This window comes from Notolepis coatsorum, assembly GCF_963971535.1.
Source record: "Notolepis coatsorum genome assembly, contig: SCAFFOLD_1086, whole genome shotgun sequence".
NCBI classification, from domain to species: Eukaryota; Metazoa; Chordata; class Actinopteri; order Aulopiformes; family Paralepididae; genus Notolepis; species Notolepis coatsorum.
This window is the reverse complement of record NW_028174264.1, coordinates 1-27,470: the sequence shown is the minus strand read 5'-3', so window position 1 is coordinate 27,470 and position 27,470 is coordinate 1. Positions and strand designations below refer to the sequence as shown.

The 27,470-nt window shown below is 43.0% G+C and overlaps 1 protein-coding gene across 1 annotated transcript; it reads right to left on the bottom strand.

Moving 5' to 3' along the window:
• Positions 1-931: 931 nt before the first annotated feature.
• LOC311247601 (piezo-type mechanosensitive ion channel component 1-like) lies at positions 932-23,839 on the bottom strand (the record flags this gene model as incomplete). Its single annotated transcript, XM_084338629.1, has 16 exons — positions 932-3,429; positions 3,802-3,943; positions 4,187-4,373; positions 5,444-5,523; positions 6,140-6,262; positions 6,658-6,830; positions 7,187-7,279; positions 7,539-7,727; positions 13,123-13,270; positions 15,080-15,238; positions 16,821-16,882; positions 17,082-17,234; positions 18,697-18,844; positions 19,926-20,073; positions 22,886-23,093; positions 23,546-23,839. Coding segments are annotated over 16 exons (2,439 nt in total), but the record flags the coding sequence as incomplete, so codon positions are not given.
• Between the last annotated feature and the right edge of the window lie 3,631 nt (positions 23,840-27,470).

Here is a 27,470-nt window from a genome sequence, read left to right as displayed (position 1 = left end):
TGGAGCTCCAACATAATCATTGAGTTATTATGTTAGAAATGGTTAGCATTGACCTTGCTCTTACAGAGATGAGTGGTCCGAAATGTATATCAACAAAAATAGCGCTTTATTCGACACCATTACAGAGCCACCGTCACTACTGATGGAGGTCTCATGAATGCTGATGTTTGCTATATTTTTTGACCATGTTGATGCCCTGAACAACGCTTTCTACATTCTTATTTTGGAAGTGATGTCAAATTGCATTGTTGTCACTACCTAATGATCATATAATGATATGTCCTGCAGGGATATATATCCAACTGCATGATTTGTTTGTTTGTTTGTTTGTTTATATGTACAGTATGTATATGTATATGTTTGTGTGTGTGGACACTTGTGTGTAGGTATGTATGCATGTATGCATGTATGTATGTATGTATGTATGTATGTATGTATGTATGTATGTATGTATGTATGTATGTATGTATGTATGTATGTATGTATGTATGTATGTATGTATGTATGTATCTACTGTATCTACTGTATCTACTGTATATATGTGCATCAAACCCAAGGATAAAGCCAAACCAGAGATATTACAATGTAAAATCAAAGTCAAAAGTTGGCTTCATGAAAAATAAATCTCAGTTCCTCTCAATCCCTGAAAGAAGTACTTTTTGGACACATTTCTGCAGGACAGTGATGATATGAGAAGTTCAACAGCCACAGCCTGTACGGCTCTGAGATAAACTAGACTGTGACGTTGACTGCCAAACATTGCATGGCAAAACAGAGTCTATAGGTTTACAGTGAAATACAGCACATTCAGGCCAGCCCCTGTGTGACAGCAGAACGAAGGACATACAGACGGCAAGAAGGGGTCAAACAGTTTCATAAAGTCAAGGCATGGTTTTAAGTTTGGCATTTAAATTGTGCATATTTGGCATTTTGAAACAGCTCAAGCTACAGCTGAATAATTTTTTAAAACAATTTAAAGAAGTGATTTAAGGCACAATGGCAGCCGTGTGCTTTCCTCTTAAGAACATATTATAAACTCAATCAACAAAGGAACGACAAAATGAAAATCTGATTTTTACTAACCCCATACGCCCCCAGATTAGATCTTTCCATTGCAGACAAAACAGAGTGAAAAAACATCAACTCCAGGTCATAATTAAAAACAACCTTTTCTTTGTTCCTGTACATCCAGCCATAGTGTCACAATATATCAACGTTTTCCAGCATAACAGTTTCCTCCCGTGTAAATTCCAGTAAGGAAACATTTAGCACAGACTGTTAGAGCTAAGGCTATGTCCACACATACATGGATATTTCCTCTGTTTTCAAAAGAACAACGATGCTTTAGCAAACACTCACATGAACTGACCTGATGGCAGGCTGTGGGGAGCTCTCCATGGGCCTGATAGCAGAGAAAACTGCATTTTTCATAAATATCTGTATACGTGTGGACATGGTCTGGGACATTCATTTTTGTTAGATGCTTTTTTTTCCCTCTCCCAGTGGAGTGGCTGTATTCTGTAATTCTAAACACAAAATGTACAGTACATTCTACTGTAGTAAAATAGTGCGATTCAAGTCTTTCCACCATTACAGAGTCCATATGTAACCTGTCACTATGCACACTGTGCATTCTCCCATCAAATTATGAAGCATTCGGAACCTGTAAACTCAATAGTTAAATCGTCCCAAGATATGGACGAATGATAGACATATAGTGTTATTAATGGTTTAGGGTGGATATAAAGGAAAAATAAAGGAAAAATCAACTTAAGACATGTAGTATTTCTGCTCATTTAATTGGATTTCAAATGAGAGAATATCATTACTGTGCAACTTAGTGAATTGTAGCAATTTCCAAACGGGCTGGGGTTTAGGAAATTCATCTAAAGAGTCTTTGCCTTTTCCATCGGTTGCATGGCAACTGTAGGCAGGATCAAAGGGCAGAGACTCTACGCTATCACAACCCACACAAACTGTCAACTAAATTGTAATTTGAAACATATATAAATAGTTTGTGGTGTCTTTTGTTTCCTTTACCAATCCAAGGGGTCTTTTATGGGCAAAAAAGTGAAAGATCCCTTGGATCAAATGCAAAATGTCCGTTTTGAAAGCACCTGACAATGTCCTTAATAGGTCAATGAGCTCCGAAAATACACACTTCTGGTTGATTAACCAATCAGAGAGGTCTTCTTTTGACCCAGACCAATCGGGTGCTGGGATTTCACCATAGCGGCCTCATTACATCACCAGCATTCTTTAGGGCAACACAAACACAGGACTCGACTACTGTCTCACTAAGAGTAAGAGTAAGAGTCTGTAAACATGGATTTGTTGCTTTCCGATCAATGTGTGAAACAAACTGTTGACGGAGAGAGAGGTGATCGCAGCCCTTGGGTGGAGCCCCGCTAAGAATAAAGCATTTAGAGCATTGAGAAAATTAGGACATTCTGTACGACACGTCGCCACCGCCGCGAGAAGCATCTGAGATGCAACCCGCTGGCTGTAACGCAACATTAACACTACTCGGCATTCCACTCTCGACTCTCTCTCACTCTCTCTCCCCCTCTCCTTCTGTGAACTCCGTCTTTCCTTGCACAGGGGTCCGCTATTAACGGAGGAATTGGAGCAGGATTGTTTTAACGCGGCACATCAGCGCTCTTTGTCTTCCATTATAGTCTTCTATCTGTTCTAAGCAGGTTTAAAGCAGAGACGTTTCCTCTCAAGAGACACACTCCTAGACCAAAGAAATATCAGGTCAGCTGTAGTTGCAAGATTCAGGAGAAGGGACCCAGCCCCTGTCGGATATCCCGTCCCCAAACAGGACTGTCCAAGGTTGGGGTGACCAGCAAGTCCCTTAATCAGCATTCGGTCAGCCGGGCAACCAAGACAGCTAGTCATCCAGTCAGCCTGGTATTTGACAGGCTTCCTCGTCTAGAGATCCAGAAGTGATGCTAGGATGGGTGTGTATACTATACAAGTTTCCCACCACACTAAAGCGCAACGGTTTAGCAAACTGTCATTAAGGTGACTGTGAGTCAATTTGCTGCAATATTACAGTATCCAATCATGTTGCGTCAAACACCACCAGTTCATCAGGGTCTTTGGTTGAATTCTGAGTAGCTCAGAGCATTGGCACAGACTCCTGTCAGACAGGTTAGGGGTTCGAGTCCCACCGGGTCGGTAGTGTAAGTAAGGTGCTTTGTAGAGAAGTGAAACACTGTATAAGGCCCTTCAGATGGAAACCTCCGGCGGATGGGACGTTTCGCTGTCCGTCCATGAGTGTCTGTCTCTGTCTCAGTCTCTTTCTAACAGTCGGTCCCTTTGGCTGTCTCGGGTCCATTTGATCATAGTCTCTGGTGAGCGATACAGGAAGATCAACTTAGAGTACAGCTCCTCCTCCAGCTCAAGCTCTCCTGTCTCACGAACCTGGAACACACACACGCACACATAGACACACACACACACACACACACACACACACACACACACACACACACACACACACACACACACACACACACACACACACACACACACACACACACACACACACACACACACACACACACACACACACACACACACACACACACACACATTGATGAGAGTTTAGTTTTAAAAGGTTGGAAAATGTGTTTGTACAATTGTATTTGTGGGGGGTTATATGTTAGTGGTTAGGGTTTTGGGGATAAATGCAATGTCCCTATGCAAAAGTGGCCTAAATAAACATGCATGTGTGTATGTGTGCTTGTACCTGTATGTGTATGCATGGGCATATGTGTGCATGTGTAGACTCACCAGGAAAATGTCTGTGCACAGCTTGAGGATACGGTCGACACAAGGCATCTCTTCAAACATGATGGAATGTGAGATCTCACTGAAGAAGCCTCGGACAAACTTTCCAATCACCAGGACCACAGACACATATAGACCCATGATTCTGCATTAGAGAACACGTTTTAGATTAGATTATCATCATACCTTCATATTCAGTATACTTCCCAGTTCCAGTTTGTACTCCATATGCATGTGTGTGTATTTGTTTTTGTCTGCTCCCTATGCATAATATATCTGTGTGTGATTCTTATAAATTAGTACTATGCGTGTGTGTGTGCTCTGTGTATCCAATGTGTCATGCCTAAGTGTTGTAATCCTTATGCATCTGTGTCTGTGTGCCTCTCACCCGTATCCAGCCAGGAATCCCAGACTGGGCGGGCTGACCTTGTCATTAAAGATCACCATGGGCAGAACCCCACATCTCTCTGAGCAGTTCGCTACGGCAATGTTCCACCACTCCTGGTGACCGCTGCCGTTCAGCGAGCGGTCACTCATCAGGGCCAGCGTCACGTTCTGGTAACCGTCCTCGTCACCTATAGGAGAGAGAGAGCCCACGAAGAGGGCAGAGTGGCGTCAGGGGCGGCCGATCACAACGTGGTGCAAGGTGGGAGAGGTCACTCATCGGGGACGTGAAAATAGAGAAAAATAAAGGTCACTTTAAGGAGAGAACTGTTGTGGTTCTTGTATAGTATAGTTTAGAAATAGAAAGTATAGCATTAAGGTGTAAAAACTGTATATTGTATAGTAGTGTACATAGGACCCAGTGCCTTAATCCGTAGCTAACATTGCATTGCACTATCTCAGGACTTTAGCATGTCTATTTTATCATGCCTATTTTATGTATTTTATTATTTAGTATTATTGCACAATCAAAGCAGGCATGGCCACCCGCATTTCACTGTATGCCCTGGTATGTATGTGACAAATAAACCTCTTGAAAATCTTGAATCTTGCTCTTGATGGCCCTCGTAAGCGGGCTGGTTTGAATACATAACACGTATTGTATGTGAACATGTGTGTTTCATCCAGGCCATCGAGGACGACTGCTCCCCTCTCACTGTCAGTCTCTCTCTCTCTCTCGTTCTGCTAGGCCTGCCAGCCACTCTACAGCAACCAATGGAGCAATACAATACAAATGCATGCTCTTGAAATGCTATAGAAATCAGTATGTATAAATTAGTGCTGTCAATAGATTAAAAATAATTAACTAATTAATCTCACAATCTTCTGTAATGAATCTAGATTAAAAATCGCATTTTTCTACTAAAGACCGAAGTTTGTAACAGATATTTACTTGAGTAAAATCATGGAATTAATGTAGAATCAACACAAACTTGTATGAACTACCAGTAATATAAATCTATTAACAGAAATGTGTTCCATCTTCGTGTCAGATGATTTTCAAAAAGGTGCATGAGTCAATGCAAAAAAAGAACAAGCAAAGATACTGCTGAAAGTTCAGAATGTTGAAAATGTTTCACTCCATAGATTAATCTAGATAAAAGAAATGTAACGCTTTAAATCATTTTAATTAATCTCCAAAGTTAAAGCATTAACTTTGACAGCCCTAGTATAAATACAAAGATGCATCTAGTGAACTGACCACCGTAGAGCTGGCCGACTGGCTTGGCTTCTGCTCCATTGGGGGCGCGGATGTAGTTAGGAAACATATGAGGGACACGTCTAAATGGAGACATGGAAAACAACACATTTTACGACAGTGGTTCTCAAAGTGGGGTGCGGAGAACCCCAGGGGTCCTTGTGGGGGTCCCAAGCTAAATTAGTAATAGTTTAATTTCACTAATATCTTATTCACTATAAGTTAGCCCACTGAGAGAATGTATATAATGACTATTCTGATCATTAGATCTCACTCTCCACTCATATCTCCCCACCTACACACATTATTGACAGTTGTGGAACTAAACTGAACTAAATCATCTAATGACAATTATCTTCTCAGACGGGGGTCCCTGATACAATCATTATCAAATGGCGGTCCCTGACCCATTATGTGTAAATTTTCCATGAAAGAGTTTGATAACCAATGCTATATGAGACACAAACACAAAAGGAACACAGGCACACTCAATGAATGTAGTTAGAGAGCCTATAAGGAACATTCCTAAAGGAAATACAGTATGTGATGTGATAGAAACACACACGCGCATGCAGGCACACATGCACACACACACACACACACACAGCAATATGAAATATGGAACACTCTAATATTTGTCTGGGACGTCCCACTAACCCTAACAAATGTAAAGACACACTTTAGTGCCATTAGACTTACACAGGGTCTGTGCGGTTGCCCACCAGTAGTGATGCCAGGTCTGCCCTGACTGGGTTCCCTGGATTCAAGGCAATAGAGTGTGTATCAAACGTATGCTCCACTGTACCTCCTTTACCTAGGTCCCTGGGTGGGGGGGGGGGGGGGGTGGGGGGGGGAGAGAGCAATAGTTAATGCATACACAAGCATAAGACCATATTCCCCTCATTGCTGTATATCACTGCAAATAGAGTCATATCCACTCACTGCAGTTCCTTGGTACACCCCCAGCAATTAAACACACACTACACAATCGCTTTTATCATACCCCCTCTCCAAAACACACACACACACACACACACACACACAGTCACACACACACACACACACACACACACACACACACACACACACACACACACACACACACCATAAGGTCATGTGCACAAACAAACACACACTCACACAATCTATAACAAAAATAAACATATAAACATGAACATTACCTCATAGAAGGCACACACAGACACATAACCACGTACCTCTGGAAGTTCCACGCGAGTCGCAGCGTCATGTCGACGTTACTTCCCAGCAGCTCCCTGATGACCTCCTGCCTGCTGGGGGGGCTGATCCTCCACACAGAGCCTGAACTGCCCTCTATCCTGGTGGTCACTATGTCGTCATAATTGTATAATGTGATGAACTGCATGGCCACCTAGAGACCATCAGAGAGAGGAGCAGTGTTATAAAAAAACACACCTGCCCACAATCCATAGTGCCAAACATGTATACTGTAAAACTTTAATTAATAGCCCAGGCTTTTTGCTTCAATCACTGAACTCACCCCAGAACACACACACACACACACACACACACACACACACACACACACACACACACACACACACACACACACACACACACACACACACACACACACACACACACACACACACACACACACACACACACACACACACACACACACACACACACACACACACACACACACACACACACACACACACACACACACACACACACACACAGAGTAAAGCTAGTGTTACGTACAGCATTGTCTCCAAAGCGCTCAGTGAGGCTGTTGTAGTCTCCTTCTGTGAATGGCTGGATGGACTGCTGCTGTACACTCATGGTGAAGAGGGGCTGGACACACACACATGCACACACACACACACACACACACACACACACACACACACACACACACACACACACACACACAACAAGTAGTTTACATAGGTACCTTGCATACATTTTTTATTTTTTATTTCATGGGGTTTTTGATTCATTAATATGTACTGCCACGTTGTGGTGTCTCTGCAACAGCCTTATACTATAATGATGACCTCTACAATAATTCATTACATCATATCCTATTTATGACCACATCCTGCTTGATTACCTCATATCCTCCCAGCTTGACGGTCACCGTGACGTCGACAGGGTGGTTGACCACGCCCACCACCGATCTGACCAATGAGATGAAGAGGAGGGGGAACCAGATGATGCAGATCAGGAAGAAGATGATGAGGCCTCCCATCCCGTACTTCACTATCTTCTTCTTCTTCTGGCCTTTAGGCTGGGGGTATTTCTGAGGACAGAATACATGTGTCCCCTCTTAGTCCATTCATTGGTCAGTTTGGTTTTAGTAAGACTTTCTTACTTGATTAATCGTTTGTTTATGCTTTTTACCCCATGCACATCTCTGGTAAGAACTAGATTTAAACTTACAATATGTACATTTCTGCCGGCGGTCTCAAAACAATAACAAAAGAAGGCTTTTGAGATCCCAATGATTGTGGTAGCTATAGACCCTTGAGTCTTCTCGGGGCCGATTTAAAGGTGTTTGCCAAGGTGCTGGCCCGTCGCCTGCAGAGATTTATGTCTGTATTGGTACACTGCGATCAAACTGGTTTTATCCCGGGGCGTCTGGCTGCAGATAATCTTAGGAGGCTGTTGCATGTAATCGATAACAGTAAAGACAATACAACTCCATCCACAGTTCTGTCTTTGGATGCCATGAAGGCGTTTGACAGACTTGAGTGGTCATACCTGTGGAAGGTACTTGAGGTCATGGGTCTTGGAAAGAGTTTTATTCATATGATTAAAGTCCTGTATGCCTCGCCGTCTGCGATGATACTGACAGGCAAAAACTGTTCCACACTCTTTCCAGTCTCCAGATCTTCTAGACAGGGTTGCCCTCTGAGCCCGGGACTGTTCGCGCTTTCCCTCGAACCTTTGGCCCAATTTATTAGGCAATCGGAGGACATCGTCCCCATAATGGTCAACAATACTCCACACAAAATTGCTCTCTATGCGGATGACCTGCTGATTTTCATGGACGACCCCTCCCGGTCGGCCACAAAATGATTGAGGATAATCGACGACTTTGGTAAATTGTCAGGTTTTAAGATTAACTGGAACAAATCAGCCTGCCTACCTCTTAATGAACTGGCCAAGGCGGTACGACTACCAGCTGATATCCCCATAGTAGAACATTTTAAATACTTGGGCATAGAGATATTCCCCACGCTGAACCAAACTACTAAGTACAACTTCACGGGTACTTATGATAAAATACGCCAGGATCTAGACAGGTGGTCGTCCCTTCCTAACTCCTTACAAGCCCGGGCTTCCATAATCAAAATGAACATCCTGCCTAGGATAAATTTTATTAGCTCAATGCTCCCCCTGCCCCCTCCAATAGACCACTGGCGCAAGGTACAATCGATGGTATCTAAGTTTATCTGGAATAACAAACGCCCGAAAATCAAAAGGGCTACTACTCAACGTAGAAAACAAGATGGGGGCCTCGCAATCCCTGATTTTAAACTTTATTTCTGGTCCTTTTCACTGAGACCTCTGATGTGCTGGCTAGACCCTGTAGAGGCTGTATCGTGGCGCTCCTTAGAAGCGGCGGCGGTATCTCCGCTAAGATTGCAGGATGTAGTGTACTCCACTGTCTCTATTTCGAAATGCCGGCTGAGGTATGGACCGATCATAACTCACGTGATTCAAACGTGGCGTAATGTACAGAGGTCGTGTGGGGTTAAATGCCCTTGGCACCTGGACTCTCCAATTTTTAATAACCAGCAATTACTTGTTGGACACAAGCCGGTTAATATTCCTCAATGGCAAAGGAGGGGAGTGCATACTCTGGAGGATATTTATGATAAGAACGGCCTCCGTGCGTTTCAGGACTTAAGAGAATTTTATGATCTTCCCGGCGAGTCCTTCTTTCTTTACCTTCAACTAAGGTCAGCACTGAGGGCGCATGGCGTACCGTGGGCTCAAGCCTTGCACCCACACCCCTTCCTCAGGCTCATAGTGGACAGGACGACATCCAGAGGGTTTGTCTCCGACTTTTATACGCTCTTAATTCAATCCACGTATAAAAATTTATCATTGGATACAATCTGGCGTGTGGATATCCCGGAGTTGGACCCCGAGTTTGACTGGGATGATGTTTGGGCAAATGTGGCATTATCTTCCCGCAACCCCAATCACCAGCAAATTAATTTTAATTATATTCATAGGACCTATCTTACACCTAGGAAGCTATATGCTATGGGACTGATAACCGACTCTCGGTGCACTTTGTGCTCTCAAAAGGCCACTGGCACTTATATGCATATGTATTGGGATTGCCCACCAGTGGCCCGCTTCTGGAGGTCAATAACGGACAAACTTTCAGATCTGTGTGGCTTAACTATCCCATTCACAGCTGTTACGCTACTCCTGAACGATATAACGACACTACCCGCGTCCGTACAACTGAAAAGGGTTGTCCTAGCGGGCGTCACAGCAGCGAAGAAGCTAATAGCAATGAGATGGAAGGAGCCTGAGAAGCTTACAATGATTAACTGGTCCCTAACTCTATTGGATGTGATTTATCTTGAGATATCCACAGCCCGGGTGATTGGGGTAGGGCAGGCTGGAATTGACCTGTGGTTCGCAGCAGCTGAGAAGGTAAAGACCGCAGTGTGCGGCTGAGCGGGGTTGGGGTGCGTGTTCGGGTGAGTCCGGCGGTCTCTTGGGAGGGGGAGGAGGAAATGTTTTTGTCTGTCTTGTCTTTTGTCTTGTCATCTTGAGTTTAGCTGGGGATATTATGGGGGGGCAGCTATTTAACTATTTCTTCACTGTTTGGCCACTTTTACACGGTCTCTGTGAGTCTATGGAACACCTCTACAGGTTTTTGTTTTTTCATGAAGGTTCATTGCTCTGTTTTCGGGTCGTGTTCTCAAAAAATGGTCCTTGTGGTGGATTGGAGATGTACGTTTTATTAATATAGGGTCACACGGCCGGGAATCGGGGCTGAACACTGGGAAAGACCATTTATTAGATAGTACCCCTTGGAATTAAAATTTAGAAGGTTGAACTCTGTTTTCTTTTCTCTTGTCTGTATAATTGTTAGTCTGTATTATTATTATTGTTTTTGTTATTTTCTTGTGAAGTTCTATGTATTGTGATTGTGGTTAATGTGTTGTCTTGTTTCGTGTGAATAATAATAAAAAATTTGATCAAAAAAAAAAAAAAAAAAAGGCTTTTGGTCGTGAAGGAGCATGTGATCATGGAAGTTGTTGTCTTGATTGTTCAAATGCACTGCACCTTTCTTTGCTTTTAGCTAGATTGAGAAATCAAATGAGCCTGACAGGGTTTGAAAGCTAGTGGCAGACTTGGGAACATCACCCAAATCTCTGTATTAATGTTTAAGTTTTTGAATGAAAAATATTTTTTTTATAAAAAATAAGCTACCTCTGCGAAAACAGATCTGTCAATCAAGCGTCAATCTAGTAGTTTTTAGATATTTTTATGTGGAAATGTTACACATTATATCTTTAATTAGGTCATTCTGGATGTTTTAATGTGGGAAGCACTATTTTACAGATTTGACTATTAAATAATCGAATAGATTAGTGTACAAAAACAGGCTTCGGGGACAGCCTTAAAAAAAAACACACACACACACACACACACACACAGGCAGTTACGTTTATGTTATAGCAACTCTATACCAGAAATCTAATAGAGGGCAAAATGCGTTCCTTCAGAGAACCACCTCACGGCCAAAAAACCTTTCAGCTCATGTAGCCTACTTGTGTGCAGCCAGAAACAGACATAGCACGTAGTATATTTTGGATAGATGGCTCATTTGTATTATGTCAGCAATATAAATACCAACTGAGTGTAAAAAACTGAACCACTTTCAGCAGCTCAATATAAACTCTGGCAGGAAAAGGTTTAATTAATGAAATGACTGACTGTAAGCTACTTTCAGTGCCAACATACACACACACGCACACATACACATACACATACACACACACACACACACACACACACACACACACACACACACACACACACACACACACACACACACACACACACACCACACCGAACCCCATCCTAAAACATGCCTTTATGATCCCAGCCTCAGAAAGCGAGTCTGACGAGTTTGGCGAGGGAACCTGTAGTAGGCCTGTCACCCCTTCTAACTTAGGTGAGCAACTCAGGCCACATAATGCCACATATCCATTACCAATTATACACATAAATGTATGCATGTAAATACTGTATTCATGTGTATGTGTTTACTGTATGGGTATGTGTAGATATGTTGGACTTGAATGTAAATGTTCATTTTGAATTGAATCCTCTCATTCTACAGCAGTATAATGTATTATTCTTATGTAGCGCCCCCCATGGTGGTTTTGTGAATAGAAACAATTGTATGTATGGTCATGTTACCTTTGACCTGGAAATATATAGGTGTCAGACAAGCAACAAGCACGAACTGCGTATGCTGTGCACAAAACATGCAATATCTTGCATTCTAGAAAATGAGCATGGAATTTGTTGATACGGGACGCTTTTTAGCCTGGGATTGCGCAGGAACGGAGGTATGTAGAAATAAACGGGTTGTTCCCTGTTGGAGTATGAATATTGCCTTTCAAATGAGCCACAGTATTGTCTCCATAGCTATAATATAGAATATACGATGGGTCTGCAAATATCATCAAAATGGTCTGAAATGCTGGTGCCAGGGAGTACAGATGGGAAAACAGCATGGCAGTCAATGAGTTAAAGGAGCTACCGGTATGCTACTGACACTATGCACTGAGCTATTCCTTAAAGGAGCTATGCTACTGACACAACGCACAGAGCTATTCCTTAAAGGAGCTATGCTACTGACACAACGCACAGAGCTATTCCTTAAAGGAGCTATGCTACTGACACAACGCACAGAGCTATTCCTTAAAGGAGCTATGCTACTGACACAACGCACAGAGCTATTCCTTAAAGGAGCTATGCTACTGACACAACACACAGAGCTATTCCTTAAAGGACCTATGCTACTGACACTATGCAGAGCTATTCCTTAAAGGAGATATGCTACTAACACTACGCACTGAGCTATTCCTTAAAGGACCTATGCTACTGACTAGGGGTGTAACGATGCATCGATCCTAATGTGACGATTCAACTGCATCGATTTGAAAATGTTAGAATCGAAATTTTTAAAAATTATAATTCTTTTAAATTTTTTGTATTGTTTTTATTGACCTATAGTCCATTCATGCTGAGTGAATCAGTTCCCCCAGCCACATTTGCGTATACATTTTTTTTGGGTTAATTAACTGATAGAAAATGTATCGAATCGAATCGTGGTCAAATGAAGAGATTTCATGATGCATTGAATCGTTGCCTGAAGAATCGTAATCGAATTGAATCGTTGTGAGGTGGCATCGTTACACCCCCTACTACTGACACTACGCACTGCGCTACCGTTTTTCTAAAAGGAGCTGAATGACTCAGCTATATACAGTATATATATATTCCCCTGCTCTTAGGTAGAAAAACAACTGGCCTATTTTTGCATATTTTTAAGTAACAAATCATATGCGCATATTTTGCATACTTTACCAGCCTACTGCATGTGTGCCTGCGATGCAAAATGCATACAAGTCTGATCTTCTAGTTACCTTCTCTGTTTCGCGGCTGCATTTGATGATGAAGATATTGGCGTAGATGTCCTCCACACACATCCAGTTGGAGAGGGACAGTGTGGTGTCGGTCCAAACCCAGTCCATCACAGCACGCAACTCCACCAGGAACGGAACCAGACGGAACCTAGCAGGGCACACACATACAGTACACATCAGTAGATGGACAAATACATACATACTATACATGTACACACATGTACACACATGTACACACACACACACACACACACGAAGTAAAGATGTCAGACACATCTGCAGGCAGCCTAGTCAATTTTGCCATTCCAAGACTTAAGGCTTAAATTCTTAGCTTTCAAAACTCAATGGTCCTCATTCTCAAACGGACTTACGAGAAAGTTACCAAGAAATTCCTTCATAACTCGATTTACGAACTTATTCCTTGTAGGGTTTATATAGGATCTACGAACTCGAAGTCGGACAGACCGGTGCACGCCCGTGTTTTCAACAACTTTCTTTGGGACAAATCCTTGGGGATGAATCCTTGAATACAGGGGTCAGCATGGAGCAGATGCAATGCTGAGCCTCTTGCTGTTTTGCACACGGCCCTCGCCTTATAAGAAGTTGGCGGGTGTATCTGTATGCAAATTCAAGTGTATGAGAACGCGCTTCCAGTTTAAGAACTGGAAGACGTTTTTCATTCATGGGAACCCAGCTGCGATGATTTTGGCTAGGATTTTTGTAAATTTGTTAGTACGAACTTTTTACCAAGATATTTACAAAGGACTTACAAACATGTTCGAGAATGAGGACCAATGTCGTATTTATCTTTATTATAATTATTTAATTCCGAGAATGTCTGTAGAATCGACTTGAACGCAATCACCAACTATTTATCCCAAATTAAGCCTTTTACCAGTTCACCTGTTCATTGTATGTTACTATTGCACTTTACTGTTGCATTTGCACTCTGGTTGGATGTTGTATTGTACTTGTGCTGTATAATGACAATACATTTGAACCTAATCTAATACAATTTTGATCAGTCACAAATCGCTTCCGTGCTACCTGTTGAATATTTCCCCCATAAGGGTCGGCACGGAGCAGATGCAACGGATAGCGTCTCCTTATAAGGAGCTGGTGGGGCATTTCTGTATGCAAATGAAGGTGTACGAGAACGTGCTTCCAGTTTAAGAATGAGTGATGTTTTTTATTCATGGGAACCCAGCTGCGATGATTTTGGCCGCCTACGAAGACCGTTTCACATGTCCACCTGCGAAGACCGTTTGTACAAACCTTTTACAACATGTTCGAGAATGAGGTCCAATATATTTAATTGGCCACTCTCAATAACATATACAATGTGTACTGTCTGTATTCCGGCCACTTTAGTGAGAAAATATGAATAACGTTAACGTTAATTGTAATGGTAGCAAGCCTTCAACAAGCTAAACTACCGGTAAGTTAGCTTACAGGGTTTGAAAAGCTATTGTATGGGCTTCCCCAGCCCCCACTCCTAACGTTACTCCTGACAATCCGGGGTTGTAAAACATTTATCAGACCATTACTGGCAAGCGTTAAATATATATTATGTTATAATGCAGTTGAGTGACGTTGCTTCTGACATACTGTACCCCCTCTTCCTTGAATACTAGTCACGTTCTGAAATCTACAGCATAACCTGATGTATTTTTCCGTTTCATTTAAAAAGAATCATTAAAATGCCATCAGCCGCCCTGCTCTCTAAATATCAGATCACCCATATCAGTCGACCACTACTATACAGTAATATACATAGATATAGACAGTTACAGAATAATGACAAGCATCTATTCTATCGTAATCATTAATTTATTTATTAAATAAATCCATCCATCCATCCATCCATCCATCCATCCATCCATCCATCCATCCATCCATCCATCCATCCATCCATCCATCCATCCATCCATCCATCCATCCATCCATCCATCCATACCCTTGGAATAGGAACAGGTTGAGGTGGTTGAATTTCTTGGTGAGGAAGTTGCCTAGGATACGGGTGGGGTAGCCACAGCGGATTTGATAAGCAGACAGGGCAAAGTAGATGCACTTGACGAAATACCACAGCTGGGCCACAAAGTTCTGACTGAACATCCTGGAGGGAGAAAGGTACAATTCAACATTTAACATGTGACCTTGTGATGACCCTATTAATAACCATGTGCTTAATATAATATAATATATATAATAATATACAACAGGTTTCATAGGCCCTTGGTTATACAACAGAAGTAAATTATGAAAACATCACAACTGCCATCATGAGGTTAGCATACATTAAGTTACATTAAGACATAAAACCTTCGACAACATGGCTCTAGTTAACAAACTCGAGCATCAGCACATGCCATCATATTAACAATCCAAAAACATGTTGACAGAAACAGATCCTAGCTACTGGGAGTGTGTTAACCCCTTAAGCCTGATCGGCCCGGTACCAGGCCCAGATGTATTTCACGTCATAAATAGATCAATACAGTCCGTATTAATGTTGCGTTTCTTTTTCAAATGTAGCCAAGAGTACAAGACCCTAATCCAATCAAAACAGCAGTCAAAGTGTATATTTTCAGCACTACGTTTGTTTACCAATGATTATTAGCAGTGTTATTAGCTAAATAGTCATGAGATTGTTGTAGTCCTAAGAGGAGACCCAGGGCTTTCGATGGACGTCGACATTTCATAAAACTACACTACCCAGCTCACACCAGCCGCTGTCAAAGCTGCAGCCGGCTTACCTGAAAAAAAAGATCGACGTGATTTTGGTGATTACTATATCTCACAGGTCGAAAAAACCTGAACGATATTGCCATAAAATACAACATATATTGTTTCTTCACCTTTCTGTGAACGTCTAGAAAGAAACATGTCGCAATCTGGTGATAATGGCGGAGCTATGGACATTATACAAAAGTAACTGTACTTAGAGTAGTTTCATTCACAGTCTTTGCTGCCCTGTAACGGGTGCCTGGTGGTACTAAATCCAGATTTAACGCTGCCATTGGAAAGAGGAGATTTGGCCCGATTTGAATTGTTCACGTCTGGTCTATGTTAGCATGGTGTTATTCACCATCAAAGATGAAAATAAATTATAATAATAATAATTGATATTCTCCTTTGGTTCATTACAATTTACTCAAGCATAGTAACAGACAATATTTCTGACACTGGGAATACATTCCCTAGATGTCCCTAGATACCAAGAACATGCAAATGGACCTTGGGACCTTGGGTATGTACTTCTAGGCGAATCTTCTGAAAGGCTCAGGCTTCAGAGGTTAAATGCTCCGGCCGAAGGCACATCCATGACAATGGACACTGACACGGAGACTGAGGTGTGTGTCCAACTGCACATGCACTTAGTATAGGGAAATTAACACCTGCTTCTCCAATCATGATCAGAGATGATCTCCAGTCAGTCAGTCAGTCAGTCAGTCAGTCAGTTGTCAGTCAGTCAGTCAGTCAGTCAGTCAGTCAGTCAGTCAGTCAGTCAGTCAGTCAGTCAGTCAGTCAGTCAGTCAGTCAGTCAGTCAGTCAGTCAGTCAGTCAGTCATGATTAGCCACTCTGCTTCTAGTGGCGGCTCACAGGCATAGCACTGTGTCAGATCAACGTCATGAAGAATCCTTATTATGACACTCTGTTAACAACATTTTCCTTTTAAACACCCCTTCCCACTCACCTCTCTGTGACAGCAGGCAGGATGAAGAACATCCACAGGTGGATCCCAAACACCAGCAGGATCTGGATGGATGAACAAATGAATCATTCATTGACTGATTGAATTAATTAATGAAAAGATAAACGTCGCTATGGAAACCACTGATTATACAGTCACCGGGAAGTCATTTGTAAAGATTATACTGCATATGAAATGTACAGACAGACAGAACCACACACACACACATATTATAGAGAGCTATACAGATGAGCTCAGGCTGACCTGGAAGATGAGCTTTCCCAGCACGGTCTTGCGGAGGTAGAGGGCTCTGTCGATGATCATGGTGCTGAACTGGATCAGCAGCATCACCAGGAAGGCCTCAGGGACCTGGTCCTCTGAGAGCGTGGAGGCTATGTCTGCTGCAGCACTGTGTTTCTGGACACACCACAAACCATCAGACTCCACGCCAGGCAGGGTTCAATTCACTTTCAATTCAACTAATTCAGGATTTTATTTCATAATAAAAAGGGACATATTATGTATGTAATGTTATGATGAATTGAAAATGGGGGACCCTGATGTAAACAAGACGAAAGTCTTTCTCTGGTCTGCATCCACTTAACAATTGTGTGTATTGAGCCGTACTGTATTGTACCCATTCTGCAATCTGTTAATAAAGTTTTCAATCAATCAATCAATCAATCAATCTTTTCATCAATTTCATACGACTTCCTTGAATCTTAAAATATGTTTTTTTTTGTGCAAAGAAACTACATTTTATTTCCGTCGCCACATCACATTTTGAATGGATTATGTCCTTCGTACATTGGGGTAAGCAGTGTTCCTGGTTCCAAGAAGGACAGCTAATTGATTCATCAAATGTATTGATTGTTTTTCCACGTCCAGCATTCATTCTTGACACACACGGCAAGGAGCACCTATGTCATTGTTCTCCTGCGCCTATTTCAGACCGCCAGATCCTTACAAACCCCATTTCCATAACATAGCCTTTAAAATTCAAAGACTAAAAAAACGTTTGGCATGAAAATCTTATTAAGTGTTGAAAGTGGATTGATCCTAACCCTGCTCATTGCAGTGCGGACTCCAGCTCTGCTGATGGAGAGACATTGGACCTCATCCTCAATCCTCAAAGTTACCAGCACATTTCTTCGTGACTCGATTTACAAACTTTCTTGGCATTCTTCTTTTCGTAAATTCATTCGTAGCTACGAACAGGATTTACAAACTTGAAAAGGCAGTCATAAGTTTGACAGACTAGTGTGCGACCGTGTTATCAACGGGTTCATTAGGGAGAAATCCTTGGGGATTGTGTTCACTTCGATTCTACAGACATCCTCAGAATTAAACAATAATAATAATAATAATAATAATAATAATAATAATAATAATAATAATAATAATAATAATAATAATAATAATAATAATAATAATAATAATAATAATAATAATAATAATAATAATAAATAATACGACTATATCTGGATGTATTGGTGTGTGCACCCACGTTTTTAACAGGTTCATTTGGGAGAAATCCTTGAGGATTGTGTTCACTTCGATTCTACAGACATCGTCGGAATTAAATAATTATGATAATAATAAATATGACAATATTTGTATCATTAACAATTATGTTTTACATTTAGTCACGACTCAACAAACCATGTCTGAAAATAAATAAATAAGAACTGAACCCAATCACGTGGATGTAGCTATAGTGGAATAGACTGTACTAATAATCCATATACCGTCTTATTCTCTATGATATTATTTATTGTTGGTTTTATTTATTTCTTACATCGCTTAGTACGCACATCTAAGAGCCAGTGGAGAAACAGCTCATCCCACCAACCCATCCATCCATCCATCCATCCCTTACCCCAAAGGCCCAGAATCCAAAGACGATGATGATGAAGTCAATGACGTCGGTCAGGAACATGAACGCATAAACGTCTGTAGCAGCCCGATAATCAGTGTGGATGATGTCACCAAAGAAACTCTGGACTGGTTTGTATGCACGTTGTGCACTGGAGAGGAGAGGAGAGGAGAGGAGAGGAGAGGAGAGGAGAGGAGAGGAGAGGAGAGGAGAGGAGAGGAGAGGAAAGGAGAGGAGAGGCGAGGAGAGGAGAGGAGAGGAGAGGAGAGGAGAGGAGAGGAGAGGAGAGGAGAGGAGAGGAGAGGAGAGGAGAGGAGAGGAGAGGAGAGGAGAGGAGAGGAGAGGAGAGGAGAGGAGGTTATTAACATTACAGTGGTCAGTGATTGGAGTTCATCATTTTACCACTGCATCACTGCCAATATCTGACATCACCATATACAGTACAGGGTAGGGATCAATGCACTTTCAGTTCAATCAATCCAAAAACCTTGCTGGATACTATTCTCATGTACTTGTCAAAAAGTTACATAAGACCATCTGAGTTTAAGTGTTTGAATTTGATAGAAAATCCACTGATCATTGAAAGTGATTTGAACCCAACCGTGATATGACTAGGGGTGGGGGGGGAAATCGATACGTAGTAGTATCGCGATACTTTGCGTGGCGATACTGTATCGATACAGGGACGCCAAGTATTGATATTTAATTATTCATAAAAAAAAATATATATATATATATATATATTTTTTTTTTTTTATAAGGAAGTTGTATTGTTCATTTCAATACCCTTAATAGTACAGTAGTCCACAAACACACACATGTGCAGTCAGTTAAGTTGGAATATGACAGTAATACAAACAGTTCAGTTTGTCAGGTACATGCAACACAGATTGCAGTGTTTACATCTGTCTGCTTGAGAAAATACTATGTTCTGCAATAAAAATTATTGAAGTGAGATGAACAGACTGAACTTTATTTTTCATTAGATAAAACATGGTGACAAAGTTTTACTTTGCAGTTGAAAAAAGGTAATAAATAAAATGTGATCCAAAAAAATTAAAAAAATTAAAAAGAAATCGCAATACTCAGCGTATCGCGATATAATTAGTATCGCGATAGTATCGCATCGTGAGGTCTCTGGCGATTCCCACCCTTAGATATGACCCTCTCCCGACGAACCCACCACTGTCTGCACCAGTAGGTTGAGCCTCGTGCCAGAGAGGCAGACTCACCATGAGACGACGGTGTGTTGGATCTTCTGTCCTATAGCCAGGAGTCTCTTACTGGCCTCCTCCCTCCTGCGTCCCTTCTGCTTCTTGGTAACAGGCTCTGTAGGCTCTGCAGGCTCTGTAGGCTCCGATGTCTCTGTAAGGGATTCAGCTAGAGACACGTTCACAGTCAGAAGAATTAAGGAAAATACTCTGGAAAAATTATCAAAATCAGGGTAAACCGAAATGTATCAAAATCATACATATATAGCCTACATACACATACTGTACATACATACATACATACATACATACATAGATACATATGTAACAGAGGCAACTCGCCCCTGCCACGAATTCGACCATGCCTTGAGTGGGAGTCGAACCCCAGGCGTCCGCACTGCGGGCGACATAACAAACCGCTGCGCCAAGAAAGGAATTCCCTTCTAAGCGCTCAGTTTGTATGCCTCTGGGGAGTGAGTTTTACACCGGTTACACATACATACATACATACATACATACATACATACATACATACATACATACATACATACATACATACATACATACATACATACATACATACATACATACATACTGTACATACATACATACATACATACATACATATGTAGCAGCCTGAAAATATTGTTTATTATTCAGAACTGCTGACTTGTGTTTTATATCCCCTTTGTACACAAAGACATCATTGATATTCCCACGAGCAATGATATGAGTTTCTCTTCCTTCTATCGACTGAAGTATGGACCATACACAGTATCGCTGGACCATAATCAACATCCTTCCCTGTGTGACTAGTAGGCGGGACCACCAGGGGGCGGTGTCTGACAGAGAGTGTTGGAGAGAGATGGAACGTGATATATGGGAGCGGAAGACGGAAAGAGATCCTTTTCGGCAGTGAACTTGAACACGAACAGTCGCAACGGAGGGGGGCTCAGGAGAGCCCTGTTGCAGAAGTTATGTTGGAGGGCCCCGTGAGATAGCGACGGGTGATAGGAAGTACTTGCTAGTGGACACGATATCCTAGCAGTACCAGCGATAGTGTGTGAACAAACAGTGCAGAGCCAGGCACTAACAATCGGGTTATAATAGTTACTGTGTGCGGTATAAGTAACGTGCGGCTAACAACGAATCAAAGTCCTTAACAATCGAGTTATAGTAGTTACTGTGTGCGGTATAGAGTGCGAGCCCCGAGACGCGCGTGGGCCTACAACCGGTCTGCTCCGGCTGCCTTCAATCAGTATGCTCCGGCTGCCTGCAATCAGTCTGCCCCGGGTACCTGCGACCAGATCTGCACCCGGCTGCCTGCAGCCTACGGGAGTTCGTCCCGTCCAGCAGGGGTCGTCATCACTCAGCACACGCTCTCAGCCGGCGCTGCCTCTCTGCCCCAGCTCCGCCTGCTAGCATCCTCACCGAGAGCGTTCGACGCCATCTTGCTTTCCGGACAACAGTGCCGCGGCGAGGCGGCCATTTTGGATGAGTACAAATGGGCATTGATACTCCCGAGTTATTATACAGTATACAGTGTGGTGCAGCCTGCGGGCGAAAGTAACGTTGCTACTACCATTCCATAGGGGTACCCCAAACAATACATGCCGGCATTAAGATAGGACTTTTACTGGTATTTTGTGGGCCCACTCTTTTGCTTTCTGTTTATTTCTTTTGAGTGTGATACCGTGTTGGTGTAATAATATTTTCCCATTCAGTGAACCCTTCTATTCCTCCCCTATGTCCTCCCTTCTTTCCCCATATTACAGAGTACTAGAGCAGTATATGTAAACCCTTAGGGAAGGTATTGATACTGTGTCTAGCCCAGACGTGGGCAGCACTTAGTCTGAGTACAACGAGAGCACTTGGTGCCTAGGGCGTAATTACATAATTACTAGACTGTAACTATCGTGTAATGATGACCATGGTGCAATAATTATCAAACTGTAACTATTGTGTAACGATAACCATGGTGCAATAATCACCAGACGTAGCTATTGTAACTAGAATGATGGTGCAATAATAATCAGACTGAATGGGAGCACGGTGTGTGTGTCTTTTATTGAGCCTAATCTTAACCCTTTGATGCGGGTACCATATATATTATTAACCCCTTCCTATTTAACCTTCCCTTTCCCACTGTAAGGTTTCTGGTGTTAATGAGGGAGGGTACTGCTTGTGGGGGGAACCAAGTTATTTATTTACCATCCAGTCACTAGGTGTGGGGGGGTGCTAAGGGGACAATTGGGGAGAGTGAGGGCGTGTTGGGGAGTACTGCTGACTGCCCTGGAAGAGAGAGGAAGACCAGAGTACCGGACTAGGTTTGTAAATCCTGGGCCCCATACACTCCCACTGCCAGCCTCCAGTTGACGCTCCTGACCCCAAAGACGGAGGTGCAACTAGCCAGAGTTCTACTGTGTCTCGCTACCTAGTGACCGTGCACCACAGTTCCCACGAAGCAGGGATAATCCACCCTGCTACACATACATACATACATAGATGTGGAATATGAGTCAAAGTCAGAATCACAATTACCGGTAGTCTTAATTCACAATTTTCTTTAAATACAATATCTCAAAATTGTATATTTTGTTCATGCATTCATCCCTCCCCTCCCTCCCTCCCTCCCTCCCCCTCCCTCCCTCCCTCCCTCCCTCCCTCCCTCCCTCCCTCCCTCCCTCCCTCCCTCCCGCCCTCCCTCCCTCCCTCCCTCCCTCCCTCCATCCAGTAATGTACATCAGATTGGCAGGTAGCTAACATAGCTATCAGGCTACCATGGCTGTCATGGAAGACAAATCTTCTACTACAGTATTAGACCAATGGATTAAAACAGATTAACGAGCGTAAGTACTTGTCAGAAAACCAATTCAGAACACTTTGTGAGTGATTTCTTCCATGCTATACATAATTTCCATTATTCATGATGACACCCCCTCATTACATTGTCTGGGGGGGGGGGGGGGGCATCTGCTGACCTTTGCTAGGTTGCGGTTTCTTTTTCTTGCGGAAGCGAAGCAAGCTGCCCTTCCTTCGCCCCTCCCCCTCTGCTGGCTCGGAGGTGCTGATAGGTTCTGGTCCGTCTGCCTGCTGTGCGGGGGGTGGTTCGCCAGCAGGGGTTTGTGGAGTTGGAGCAGAGCTGATACTGAGCTCTGACTCTGGGTCAGCCTGGGTCTCCTGGTGCTGCTGAGCAATAGAGGTTATTAGGCACTATTGTATGATGTGTTTTTTTTAAATGTATTTATTTATATATTTATATATATATATTTGATTGTTGTGACATTTATTACTTAAACATATGAAACATTTACTAGGAAAGTGCCACAGTCATGTAAAACATTTATGTAAACCAATCCTTTTTCATGTCACAAGACATGATCTGTTGCCTTTTGCATTCCTTCTTAATAAACGCATTGTATTGAAACCAATCCTCCTTAATAAAAGCATTATATTTAGATCATTCCTCCTTAATAAAAGCATTATATTTAGATCATTCCTCCTTAATAAAAGCATTGTATTTAAATCATTCTGGGATGCAAAATGGTGCAATGGTGAAGGCAATCAAAGATGAGTAGAGAGTATCTTGACTTGTTTTGTTTTCCACCTAGAAGCAAGTCATAGTACATAGTTGTAGCCACCTTCTCCATCTGGTCCAGTTTGACATCGTCCAGGTTCACCAGACTGGATCCAGGACGGGTTCTGCTCTCCTCCATCTCTCCCTCCTTTCCTTTGCCATCCTCCTCCTCCTTCTCTCCTTCCTCCTTCTTCTTGCAGCTCTCCGGTGAGGAGGTCTTCTCCTCCATCTCTCCCTCCTTTCCTTTGCCATCCTCCTCCTCCTTCTCTCCTTCCTCCTTCTTCTTGCAGCTCTCCGGTGAGGAGGTCTTCTCCTCCAGGGGTCCCTCATGGTCCTCCTCATCCCACAGGCCATAACGCTAGACACACGCGTGCGCGCACACACACACACACACACACACACACACACACACACACACACACACACACACAATTTTAAAGTTGTAGTTGTGAATCAGGCTAAGCTACTGTTCATGCTCTCGACATGAACGGTCGCAGAATATCCAGCTCTTGCTGTTCCCATGGAAACCAACAACAAAAATCAACAAAAAGAAGATATACAGGAATATTTATGCATTTCTTGCTCGCCATACTTTGGATTACAGACGTGTGCCTGAATTCAGCACAGAATCGTCAGGAAACGGCGGTGGAAGGCAACAAACGCGCAAATCTACAGTCCCATTGTGACTTTTACCTGTTGAATGGCTCGGAGAGTAAACATCCGGCTATTGGAACGGCAACTATTCACAGACTGTTGACGGCGAATCCCGAAAGAAAGAGACTACCCCCGACAGGCAAGTTTGATAGAAAATCGATGTTTTTATTGTATTTGCTCCTGTCTGGAGACATTCATCAGAACCCAGGACCTGTTTTTAACGCGCCAACAGGCGAAGAATCAACGGCTCATCCTCACACCGTCAATAGCATGCATCTCCACACCGTCGCCGGCCCAGGACACAACGGCCAGCGGATGCACCAACCGACCAGCAGGCGGCGACATCCCCTCACCGAAGCCCAAGCAGAGGAGCCGAGATGCAAGAGGGAGAGAGCTTGCAATCAGGGGACTCATATCAGCGCGGGACGTGAGCACCAGGGACCCGCCGGTTGACTCGGCTAGCCCCGCCAGGACAGCTAGTCTAACCGACCCACCCCCCCTCCCCCACAACGGAGGGCCTCCAGAGACATCTGAGGACAGCAACCAGCCCCCCCCCCCCACGTCGCGGGTTTTCACACCGACCAAATACACCAGCAGAGGACAAAGGATCATCCCCACCCCCCCTCCTAACATCAATGAACACAGGACCCCATCCCCCCCTCCCCACCTACCGCCACAAGATCAACCACACGGACTAGGATCCCCCACCCCCCCTCCGGACATCACAGAGCCCCCCCCCCTTCCCACAGAAGAAGAATCCTACCTTTATCTCAATGATATTGACGACACAGCAGATAAAAACGGACTACATATCTTTCATCTTAATGTAAATAGCCTCAGGCACAAACTGGCAGAAATAAGAAATCATTTCAGTAGCGGAAAGGTAAACATACTATGTTTCTCAGAAACCAAACTGGACCCATCAGTAACAGACCCGGAAATTGAATTAGAGAACTATTCTTTAGTCCGCAATGACAGGAACAGGCATGGAGGAGGTGTCTGTATGTACATCCATCAAGACACCAAATTTATTAACCGTACAGACCTAGATCATGAGGCTATTGAAACTGTTTTTGTAGAAATTCTATTTGAAAGGGCTAAATCTGTTCTAGTCGGCACAATTTACAGACCGCCAGACCAAAATGGCTTTTATGACGTGTTGGATGAGTGCTTAGCTGGAGTTGAGGATACAGAAATGATTCTTATTGGGGATTGGAACACGGATATGCAACAAAAAGATGCACCCGTCTTCAAATCCTACAATAGGTTTTGTGATCTGCACGGCCTCAGCCAACTAATCACACAACCCACACGTGTGTGTGAGTCAACTCAGACTACCATTGACCTCATCCTGACCTCTGACAAGTCCAAGATCGCCAATAAAGGGGTTATAGCATGCGGGTTAAGTGATCATTATATGATATTCTGTACCCGCAAAAAGCTAAAACAAAGGCTGGCTGTCACAAAACAGTCACATCTAGAGACCTAAAAACCTACTCTAGCGAGGCCTTTAACCTTGAACTGGAGGGTCTGGACTGGTCAGATGAGCTCAATGGTACACTGGTTGAAGAAACATGGCTTGGCTTCAAAACCAAATTTTCAACGATACTAAACAACATGGCCCCCCTAAGAACCACCAGGGTAAAAAATCGCGCTGAGCCGTGGATGCACGCTGAAATTGACCGCTATGAAAACCAGAGACAAAAAATGCTCTGAGTTTCGTAAAAGTCAGTCAAAGCTTAACATAAGCACGAGCAGTGAACTCCAAGCCCACGTGACGGAACTCAAACTGGAAAGAAACAGACTAAGAAATGATGTAAACTCCATGATCAAAACAGCAAAGAAAAAATTCATCAATGACAAAACCGAGGAAAACAAAAACAAACCGCGTGAACTTTGGAAATTACTCAATAACCAACTAGGCTGCAGTAAAAAACTTAAAACCAGATTCTCAAACATAAACATAAAGACGGACAACACGCTCATCACAGAAAAGCTGGATGTAGCCAATTACTTAAATAGTTTCTTCGCAAACATAGCCACAACACTGGTAAACAAACTACCCTCCCACTCAGGGCATTATGGGGTAGAACACATAGTAGCTTACTACAAAAACCTAGGGGTCCACAAAGACGACTTCAAACTGGAAATGGTAACAACAGATGAGGTACTCAAAAAACTGAGCGCCCTCCAACCTAACAAGGCCACTGGCCATGACAACATCCCCTCCAAATTCCTCAGAGACTCAGCAGCCGCCATCACCCCAGTCATCACACACATAATAAACCTCTCTATAAAACAGGGACACGTCCCCAAGGACTTCAAAATTGCGAGAGTGACCCCTCTGCACAAAAAAGGCAGTAAATTAGACCCAGGCAACTACCGCCCTGTTTCTATCCTTACCTCCATCTCGAAAGTCATGGAAAAAATTGTATACGAACAGGTCGAAAAATACCTTGCGGAAAAAAATCTAATCTACGAATTCCAATCTGGCTTCAGAACATCCCACTCCACTGACACATGCCTTCTCTATTTAAACGACCACATCAAACAAGAGGTGGACGCGGGCAAATACTGCGGCATGGTCATGCTGGACCTACAAAAGGCCTTCGACACTGTCAATCACACCATTCTGATTGACAAGCTAAAAGCAATTGGTTTTGATAGTCTATCAGTGAGCTGGATGCAATCCTACCTGGAGGGGAGAGAGCAGATGGTGGAGGTAAACGGTACCCTATCCCCCCCCCTCACAGTAAACTGTGGTGTTCCACAAGGAAGCATACTAGGTCCGCTACTGTTCCTAATTTATGCAAATGACATGTCGTCAGCTTGTGACTGCAACTTGTTCCTGTTTGCGGACGACTCAGCCCTGCTGGTCTCTGACAAGAACAAGTTACAGGTTGAAAAAACCCTCAGCTCAGAACTAAGCAAAATCTGCATATGGCTCGCTGATAACAAACTATCATTACACATGGGCAAAACAGAGTCCATTCTCTTCGGTTCAAATAACAAACTCAGCATGACCGACGGCTTCTCAGTTACAGTGGGTGACAATATTGTCACAAGGAAAGAAGATATTACCTACCTGGGTTCCATCCTAGAGGCAAATCTTTCCTGTGACAAAATGGCATCCAATGTAATAAAAAAAGTCAACCAACGAACTCGTTTCTTGTACCGGATCTCCTCACTGGTAAACAAGAATACCCTGAAGACTCTAGCAGGAGCACTCATTCAAGGGTACTACGACTATGCTTGCACCTCATGGTACCAAAGCACCTCAAAGGCGCTAAAAACAAAATTACAAACATCTCAAAACAAACTGGTCAGACTACTGC